We start from the raw sequence: 10,650 nt of genomic DNA, 5'->3' as shown, positions 1-10,650 counted from the left end.
TATTTAACAATTTCATTGGAGAATTGAGAATTTATTCAGCCTATACTGTAGACTATTTTCACATCAGTCTAATCAAATAGAAAAGCCTTTTGCCTAATTTCCCCACCATCTGCCTACCGCACTATGGCACTGTATTACAATAAAAACATAGAAAATGAGTAGTAAAATGAGTGTATGACTATGAAGGATGAGAGGCTATATGGGCACTCCTGAATGAATGGTACAGTGCGGTATAATTGGCTTGCCTTGGACCACAAACTAATGTTTTTGGTTTGCAGGTCATTCACATGTCCACTAGATGGCAACATTAACTTGGAGAAAAAAATGTGTATGGAATGTCCCTGCAGCAAAGTAGGCTCTTGTCTCGTATAAGCCATGTGTTCATCCACGTGAAATGTGTGTAAGTCAGAGGAGGCTGGTGGGAGGAGCTATAGGAGGACGGGCTCATTGTATGGCTGGAAGGGAATCAATGGAACGTATCAAACATATGGAAACCACATGTTTGACTCCGTTCAATGTATCCATTCCAGCCATTTCAATGAGCCCCCCCCCCCCCCCCCCCCACCTATAGCTCCCCCCAACAGCCTCCTCTGGGTATGTATGTTTCGCCATATGATATTAAAAAGTAGGCCTACATTATGTCATTGGCTATTTATTAACAATCACATATTATCCGACTAATGCTTACTCACATTTGGCCAAGCAAGCATTCCTACTATTCTTTGACAAAGACTTTAATACACAACATAGACAAGAGTACAAGCATTTGATTTGCCTAAGAAAGCACACAATGCTTGACGTGTCAAAAGGAATAAACAAGCAACAACAACAAAAGCAAAAGAAGGCTTTACGCACACTCGAGCGCATGCCTGCATTCCTCCTCTCCATTACAAATATTTATTTAATAAGCCTATAAAAACGTTTTTGTAGTAAAACTGGGCGGTTCAATGATTGGCTGTGTAAACTTTGGGTCAGTCTGATTGGTCGGAGAGATCTTTGCGAATGTAGGGGCTTTGAGGAGCCTTCAGGAATGTCTTTGAATGGGACTGGACTTGCGCTGCATCGGGCAAAAAAAAATGCACACTTAAACACGGGGTCATAACATTGGATTATCTGTCTGTGGATATACTTGAAGTTCTCTGTCATTAACGGAATTAACACCTGACAAACGTATGCCACTGCTCAAGGAGACCCAGATTAAAAGCCGGGAGCAGGTCTGTTTCGCTCTGTGTGTGATCTGTCAAATAGTTTTCATCCAACATTTTACTGGAACCAATGACGTTTTAACTGACTACAATTCAACTGTACGATCACAGTGCCGTTATCATATGCCCCTATCACTGGATATAAAGGAGCTTTACTTTTTATTGTAAAAAAAGTTGGATTTATTTATAGAAAACGCTTTATCGGATTTGTGCCCTAGAGGAGAAACGAATAACAGGAGTACCCAAAGTGAAAGACAAGAATTACGTGCACACCAGACATGATGATCTTTGCGTCCTTGTTTCTCGCTCTTGGCTACATGGCGAGCTTTGCGCACGGGTGCCAACTGCCTACCGAGTGGCGTCCACTGAGTGAGAGCTGTCGTGCGGAACTGGCGGAGATCATTGTGTACGCCAAGGTGCTGGCAATTCACCGGGAGCAGTACGGCGGGGCAGAGGGGCTCCACAACTCCTTGCCATTCCCGTACGGGTATGGTTATGAGGGCGCAGAGGAAGGGTTGCTCTACTCCGCAGAGGTGGAGCTCATGTGCGACCAGGCGTGGGGCAGCATGCTGGAGGTGCCGGCGGGCTCGCGCCTCAACCTGACAGGGCTGGGGTACCTGTCGTGCCAGTCTCACACCGTGATGGAGAACTACTCCTATATCTTCTTCCTCCGGTGAGTCAGGATGACCTGGTGAGTCAGGATGACCTGGTGACCGGGAACCTGTGTACATCGCACAGAATCACAAATACATTTAAAAGAGTGTGATGCATCATAAACACACACAAAAACATGACATAGATTTTATAGCATATAGGCCTACAATATTTAGCTCCTCTATCCTCTCCTTTCTGGATGCACTGGGTGATATAATACAGACTTGAGCCTCTTTAGGGGTCACGTTTTGACCCTATAGGAAGCATGCACTCAGTCACTCACAGTGTTTGTTTGTTTACCTCCTACAGGATGGATGAGAACTACAACATCCTGCCCCACGGGGTCAACTTCCAGGACGCCATCTTCCCAGACACCTTAGAGAACCGCCGTACATTCTCCAGCCTGTTCCAGTTCTCCAACTGCTCCCACAGCCAACCCCTCCAGACCTTCTCCCCAGAGTGGGACCCCCAGGAGGATAGCAGGGTAGGACCACTCAACACACTGTATCCACTGTACATAATGGGGGGGTAGAGAAAGAGGGGGGAGGAGTGAGAAAGGGAGATGGAGGGGAATATGGGTTTGAGAGGGAGAAAGAGAGAAAGGGAGAAAAATAGAGAAAAGGGCAGATGAATGGAGTGGGCGAAAGAGAGAGAGATGAAAGATAAAGAAGGGAGATGAATAGAGAGATATGGAGAGAAAGGGTCAGGAAAAGAGAGATGAGAAGGCAGGGTAGTGTCCTCTGGGCCTGAACAGCTGAAAATAGAAGTGCTAACTGCTTGTAAAATGGCAACAGACACCCACACGTACACACATGCATGCATCCTGACACACACCTACCGTACACACACATACATACAGTTGTGTTGCAGAGCAGGGTTGTAACTAAGGCCGGTCATGGAACATATTAAACTCTATGCTTTACAACCTTGTTACCCCTGGATACAGCAGATGTGTGTACATCTGCAGCAATCATCTCACTGACCTTCACAGAGTAACACACAGACACAGACAGTCACCTCTGAGCCACCATCATCCTCAGACACTACTCTGTTGTGTGAGGTGTATTGGCATGTCTCCTTAGCTATAGATACACAGTTAGAGACCCCCCCCCACAGTTTAAGAGTCAGACACAGAGACCGCACCAACACACCTGCCCAGCTAGCCGTGTGTTTGTGTGTGTCTAGGTCACGCTGCTTAACTAGACTTTAACTTGACTCTGAGATCAAAGCAGTCATTGATTAAGTCATGTGACCTCCTCTGATTCCCTAGGTATGATATTAATGTCAAAACACACTCAGCCATGCCCAACGTTCACTGGACCAAAGACTGTCGCTGACCTGGTCACATGCTCATAGTCATACCCCTTCGGTGTTCACAACATACTAGTAGCTTCACTTGACCATATTTTTTTAATTTATGTAACCTTTATTTAACTAGGCAAGTCAGTTAAGTACAAATTCTTATTTACAATGGCCTACCGGGGAACAGTTGGTTAACTGCCTTGTTCAGGGGCAGAACGACAGAGTGTTACATTGTCAGCTCAGGGATTTGATCCGGCAACCTTTCAGTTACTGGCCCAACGCTCTAACCACTAGGCTACCTGCCGCACCATATATATGGCTTACACCTACGTACCCATTGTTTTCAGACCTGCAGACACTGAAATGGAACGGGGTCTCTGGGAGACTGGAGAGGAGGGATGATGCCATGTGAAACCTCAGAGGTACAGTGGTCAGGTCTTCTCCTCTTCCTGTCTCTATCCCAGAGAGCCTGTACTACGTTGATGGAAGACTTGTGACACACCGGGTGTCGGGTTTCTGATGGGTTAACAGGTTGAGAGGTTAGAGGTTATGGGTTAAAGACACTCTGCGTGGCGTGAGCCCAGGTGCAGGGGTTGCAACCTTACGAGGGGTGTGTGTCCATGTGGAGGAGCAGATGTGTGTGTTGTCAGAGTTTACGCTATAGAAATATAGACAAAGTTAATAGGAGAAAAACAGGCTTAAAAATGATACTACAAACCCTGTGGGAACTGTACAATGGAACCACAGCTCACACACACCCAAACACACACACGCAGTGGTGTAGTGGAGGCTAAACGCAACACACACACAACCTCTACACCTGTGTGTGTGTTTAACGTGTGACTGCGGCTCTCTCCAGTGATGTGTTGGGCAGATGGAGGTGGTTAGTTAGGGAATGGCTGGGAGAGGCTAGGATGATGAGGCTACAGTAGCTCTGTCTGCTCTGTAGTTTTCCTGTGGGAACGCTGAGGTTCCAGATGGACATCCCATGCAGGCTGGCCCTGCCGGAGGGGAAGGAAAGATGAGAGCGCCTCCACTTACACCCAAACCCCCAATTAGCACTCGATTAAACCCCTTCTTATGCACTCCAGAGCAGTTCCGGAGCGCCGAAACGAATCCATGGACACTTTGTCCTCAGAATTCCTTGACTCAGCGTTCTCTCTTAAGACTTCCTCTCCTTTATTATAGAGAAAAGCCTGCAGGGGTTGATAAACGACAGATAAATAGAGACCAGTAAGAGAGAGAAAGAGAGAGGGAGGGAAGGACGAAAAGATAAAGACAGATAGGAGAGAGAGAAAAGAGAGCAGGGGAAGATAAAGAGACTGGAGTTATAGGGAGATGGAGAACAAAGCTGGGTCTCTCATATGAACAAATGCCCCGTACCTCAATGCTTCTCCAGCCTAAATGCCGGATCACCTTTAAGCATCTTCATTACAGTCAGTGTGTTCTGTGAGTCAGCTCTGAGTCACTACCTAATGTCAGGAACTGTAGTAACAATAGTGTAATAACCCTCCCTTTCTAACCCCTTTTAATGGAAGTTTCATTTAGTTGAATTCAGTCACAGCAATGGGAAATACTTTGTCATCTAATGCACCCTAGCCTTCCCTAGGGCATGGAAATATCAAATTAGACCCCCCCCCCCCCCCCCAACTCCCCCACACATGCTCTCAGTGGAGTATTCAGTGTGTACTCTGCCAAACAGAAGGACAGTGTATGCTCCATACTGTGGCTGCCGCACTGTAACTCAAGCAGACCTGCATGTATACATACCAACCAAGATCCAAGGCGAAATTTGACGTCCATCCAGGTAGCCAGGAAGTCGGGAGAGGGCTTAAAAACCTTCCACTAGGGGCAACGGTGAGCGTTGTGGGCGTTGTGGATGGGGCGTTGTGGATGGGGATGGTGGACGGGAGTAAACTGTGAGCTCTGGCTCCAAGGGTTGTGTGTTCAATCCCAGTGCAAACCTTAACCCTTAACTTAATCATTCGGAATGAATGCCTAAATGTAACTGTTGTTGTTTCTTTTGTCACTAAACCATAAGTTAGTTGAAATAAAATAAAATAATTTAAATACAGTAAGACATTGTTAGTGTGGCAAAAAAAAACTATCCCAAACCTAACTGCCAAAATTTGACGTTTAGATACATTTCTAAGTGTTATGTTAGGAGAAACGGGAACAAACGTTGGAATCTGAAGTCAAATTGGTAAAACAGTGAGATCTTGTTGCACATTCAGTCTCACACACACACACACACACACACACACACACACACACACACACACACACACACACACACACACACACACACACACACACACACACACACACACACACACACACACACACACACACACACACACACACACAGTTGGATTACTCACACACACAGACGGTGTTTAGATGAAGGTTTTACAGCTGCTCAGAGGCTGTGAGAAGGAGGACCTCAGTTCAGGTCAGAGGGTAGACTGCTGTGTGTGTTTATGGGTTTGTGTGTTGCTCGGGGTGCGTGTGTGTCTGTGTGTGTCTGTGTGCTGGTGTGCCTGTTTCTCTAAGTGGTGTTTACACAGATGATCCTCCACAGCAGGCAGGTAACACCCGGATGTTTTGACAGGTGGTGCTAGGTATAGATGGGTGGATGGTTGGGAGTTAGCTTTGGATAATGTCCCAAAGTACCAGGTCTCTAGCCCCGCGACTAACATGGTACACAGCGAGGGAGAGTCGTGACACACTGGTCGGACAGGAGTCCGTTTGTTGGTGCAATATTCGTCCCCCAAAAAATTATGCTTTGATAGTTTTTTTTCCTGGGGGGTTTAGACCCCTTCATTATCGACACATCGTGCCGACAACATCAAAACAGCCTTTCCAGACTCTGAAGTCAGAAAGACTGAGTTTGGTTTCAGGCAGACTACCAGGTCCCTGGATTGGGTGCAATGTTCCCTCTAAACTGCGCGTGTTTGCGTGGCCGCGCATCTCCTCCGGGACTGCCGCGCAGAAGAAATGCCAGACGGCACAGAGAAGCAATAGAACTTCACTGAGTTCACCCCATTAGTTTGCACTATATAGATCAACGCTCATTCTGTGATTGAATCAACATTATATCAGACCCTTTTCAATGAAACAAACCAAAACAAATCTAACTTTGTAAGATTGAGTCTGTTATCTTGTTGTAGGCAGAGCCAGAGCGCAACGAAGTAGAATTCTACTGGCAGGGGTAGCCCATGAGCAATCAGTTCAGATCAGAGCACAGAGCCATGGTGTGCACATTCGTTGATATTCTTTGCTAGTTAGCGAGTTACTAGCCTAGTTATAGATAAGTATAGGTAGGCAAAGGGGGGGTACTGCTTCCTACAAGAGCACAAACGTGTGGTCTACATTTCAAAACACAATACAATGCAATTTACAGCCATCTATTTGTCCCATGGTGTTACAGACCAATTAGAGAAAAAAAACGTGTACACTGCTCTTGCTAGTATCACTGCTCTTTATTAAGCTTTGCATATCGACCTGAAGGCCTTCGTCAGAGTCGAGGGAAAATAAACATGAAAACTTACTTGATAGGTTGATGTCCTCGTTGAGGTTTTACGGACGTGTTTTAATACGTTTTATGTACGCACGTTATTCGAATACTTATGAAATGCACATTGTTCTATTTGGTAACACATATTTATTTTCCCTCGACTCCCACCCCATTCAGATGCATTGAACGGATGTGTGTGGAGCAATCTCTACATAAGGGTGCAAATTAATACTAGCAAGAGCAGTGTGCGGGTTTCTTATTTTTTCTCTTATGTTATTCAACTGTTACCGTGCACCTGCAACAAAGACAGCTCGGATGTGGGAGTGCCTTTTGAATTTTGAGTTACAGAGCAAGTAAAAAATCATGAATTCATGTCAATCACTTCATAATGTATAAACGTTTTTAAAAGTCTAATTAAATGTAGTCCTGAATTGAACACCACATATTAGGCTAATTTAGGCTATATCATAGAAATCACAAGCTATTTCCATGTGAAAATGTTATGGGATTTGCTCCATTGGTTTTGTTGGTAGGCCTACATTATAATCGAGTAGCCACAATAGCTTATTGGCTACTGTCTAAAACGGTAAAGGTACTGTAAGTGTTCACTGTAAATGTGCGGCGGAAGTTGCACAAAAATTCTCACAACGTTCAAGTTTCCACTCACAAGACCTAAAATTTGCTCAGTGCCCCAAAAAAGGTAAGGGAACGTTGATTGTGTGGTTTAGTTTTTCTGAGGTAAACTATCACTACACTCTAAAAAAATGCTGTGTTGTTTGGTAACCCAGCGCTGGGTAAATATTGAACACATGCTGGGTTATCTTTACCCAGCCAGTTGGGTAGTGTGAATATCCCAACATGTTGTGTTGTTTGGATTACCCAAACATTGGTTAATTTAACCATCAGTTGGGTTTTTATTCAGTTTTATGCTGGGTTGACCCAGCAGCTGGGTATGTTATTTTCAGGAGGCGTGGCCTATTAGGGGTGTGTCTTTCAGGGTTATTTTTTGGCCACCCGTGAGAGTAAATGTCATTACAGTTAAAATGTCAATGTTCCTTGAATATTTTTGCACATTATGTTCTAATATACAATTAACAACATTATTATTTACATATTGTAACAAAGTGGTAACTATCTAATTATATAACTCAACTCATAGCTACAGAAGTGTCATTGTTCAACCTTAACATGTGATGACAATACAACAGATGAACCGGAATTACATTTACCCTCACAGGTGGCCAAAAACAACTTCCTAAAAGCTACGACCCTACTAAGCCATGCCTCCAGTGTTCTGATCTGACCCGGTGGGTCCTATCTCAATAACCCAGCATCAACAACCCAACTAAGTGACCCAATACCTGCAAACCAACATTTGGGTCATCCAAACAACCCAACATTTTTTAGATTGCACACTGTCCGCACATTTAACAGTTGGTACTCTAGTACTGGACTTTAGGAGTTACAGTATGGAAGAGATACATTATTTTAACTATTCTGTTTTTCCTTCCAGATACCACTCTTTGTTTAAAGGGAGATGGGATGCTTGTTAGGGCAGAATGGGGCCCTCCGCAATGCCGACCTGTAGCCTAACGTAGCATTAGGAAAGGAAGTCCCACAGAGAGGTCTCGCCCTGCCAATGAGCTGGAAAATTGTGGCCTCTCTGAGCTGTCATAACTCTGGGAGAGATGACAGGGTACTGTACATGACAGAGGCTCCAATGCACCTTGATTCACTGGAGGAAGATAGGAGGAGGGGGGGAGAAGAAAAGCACCAGCCAAGGAGAAGTAACTAAGGCGGTGGAGTTAAACGAACAAAAGGAACACACACTGATGGGAAGATGATGTCACTGGGGCTCTCACGCTCTCCTCCTGATGCCAACCGACAACATACTAACTGGCATGCTGTATTCTGCCCCGTGTTTTCTGAATACCCTCAGCTCAACGTCCCTGATGCGCTATGCTCAGATAAATACTCAGAGACTGATCTTACAAATTGAGTGTCATGCCCTTTGAAAAGGGCGGGACACAAGTATCATTGAGTTGTACACTAAAAAGTTCACCAGTTAGTGCACCCCATTAAAATGATTAGGTGAATGACACTTCTGCTAATAGATATTCCAATCCAATGTTGATTTAATTTCTCTCTCTCTCTCTTTCTCTCTCTTCCCCATCTCTCTTCTCTCTCTCACTCTCTTCATCTCTCTCTCTCTCCTCCCCTCCCCTCCAGCTCCTGTGCTCCTCGGTGCAGGGGGCTCTGTTTGAGGAGGAGGAGAAGAGCAGGAAGCAGCAGGAGCGCCTGGGCCAGCTGGAGAGGAGGAACAGGCAGCTGAAGGAGCGCGTCCGGAAGGTGAAGCGCTCCCTCCGGAACGCCAGGAAGAGCCAGCGCCGGGCGGAGCAGGAGATGCAAGGGCTGGAGGAGAGGCTGAGGTCAGCGGAGAGACGGGCTGGGCACCATCTCAATTCCATCACACAGGAGGCTACGCCCAACAGATTCCAGGAGGCTGTGTTACACCGCACGCCACACACACCGCTTTAGCCTCTAGACTGGATGTTGTTAAAGACTGCTGGGCAGTCTCTCTAATTTCTGTTGTTCACAGGCACGCACGCATGCACCCCCACACACACAATACTAATTTAGTGTCATATTCAGCCATATATACTGTAGTTCTTACACATATTACATAGAGAGGGCATCCAGTAGCCCTCGAATAGCAGACAGAGGGAATTAGTATTAGTGAATGACTAGAGAGAATGAGAGAGATATTGTATAGTTCCTATTAATACACAGCACTGTCAGCACTATCATACAGCACTATCATACAGCTGATGGATAGACAGATGAAATGAATTTAGAGTGAGTATATGATGAGTGAATGACTAGAGTGAATGAAGAAAGTGAGGTTACTTTCTGGTAGGTGTGTCTGTGGGCATTTGTTCCATGTGTTTGTCTGTTGCTGTCCTAGTGTCAACACCACCAAAGAGTATGTCCATGAGGCATTGGAATCATTATATATGAATGTATTACTGAAGCTGCATATAAACTCTAATCAGGCATTACTAACACTTGGGTGTTTTATTTCCAGATTACACAATCTGTTGTTTTTGGCCAAACAAACTAAACACAAACTAAAATTCCATTCTAGGTAAAGAGAGAGGTAAAGAAAAGAGAGAGTGGAGAAAGAGAGAGAGTTGTGGGTTGCTGTTATGGGCTCTTCTTAATGGGTTTCCCTCTCTGCTCCAGGCACTGCGGGATAAAGCCAGATGTGCCACCCCCACAGAGACACACACACACACACAGTCTTTTCTCCCCTCCTCCTTTGCTGGAGTTTGTGTCCTAAGACTTGAACCTCATCACAAAGACCCCTACAACCTCAAACTTCATCTGGGTCTATGAGCAGTGGAAAACAAATACCTGCAACTGTAGGGGACAACACACTCGACACGCATACACACACATGCACAAACACAGATCCCCCACTCTTCTATAGTCTGTCAGTCTATGCTAGGGACACAGAGTAGAATGGAATGTGCTTATGTGCTTTTCTGGGCAGGAGAGAGGGAGAGACAGCAGGACTTTATTTAAATATTTATTTCATTCTGCCTTCAAATTAACCCTGGATCACTGTTGATCTTATTGATGCTCTATTAGTCTTTGGACTGGCCCTGAGAAAAACACCAATGCCTTAGAGACAGAGAATATGGAGAGGAGAGAGTGACAGCAAAATTAATCAACAGAGTAATACGTTTCACAGATCGTCACCTGCATACCAGTTTAGATCCATCTACAGTTAATCAGATGGACCTGCTGCCCGCCATGTTCTAGAAACCAGAGATGAGGAAAGTGACAGAGAAGAATGAGAGAAAGGATGAGGAGGTGAAAAAGCAAGACAGGAAGATGTGATGGAGTAGGAAAAGCAGGAGAACGAGGAAGGAGAGAAAGATCGTTCTGGCTACCGTTTCAGTATATCCC

At 45.2% G+C, this 10,650-nt stretch overlaps 1 protein-coding gene across 1 annotated transcript; it reads left to right on the top strand.

Annotated features, from left to right (window-relative positions):
• The first annotated feature begins 1,112 nt into the window (after positions 1 to 1,112).
• LOC120032307 (coiled-coil domain-containing protein 3-like) lies at positions 1,113 to 9,646 on the top strand. Its single transcript, XM_038978337.1, has 3 exons — positions 1,113 to 1,878; positions 2,169 to 2,343; positions 8,908 to 9,646. The coding sequence occupies exons 1-3, from the start codon at positions 1,484 to 1,486 to the stop codon at positions 9,214 to 9,216; spliced, it is 879 nt and encodes a 292-aa protein (XP_038834265.1). The 5' UTR covers positions 1,113 to 1,483; the 3' UTR covers positions 9,217 to 9,646.
• Positions 9,647 to 10,650: the final 1,004 nt, after the last annotated feature.

Source organism: Salvelinus namaycush, chromosome 38 (genome assembly GCF_016432855.1).
Source record: "Salvelinus namaycush isolate Seneca chromosome 38, SaNama_1.0, whole genome shotgun sequence".
NCBI lineage: Eukaryota > Metazoa > Chordata > Actinopteri > Salmoniformes > Salmonidae > Salvelinus > Salvelinus namaycush.
The sequence above is the reverse complement of the archived record's forward strand: the minus strand, read 5'-3'. Positions and strand labels throughout refer to the sequence as shown.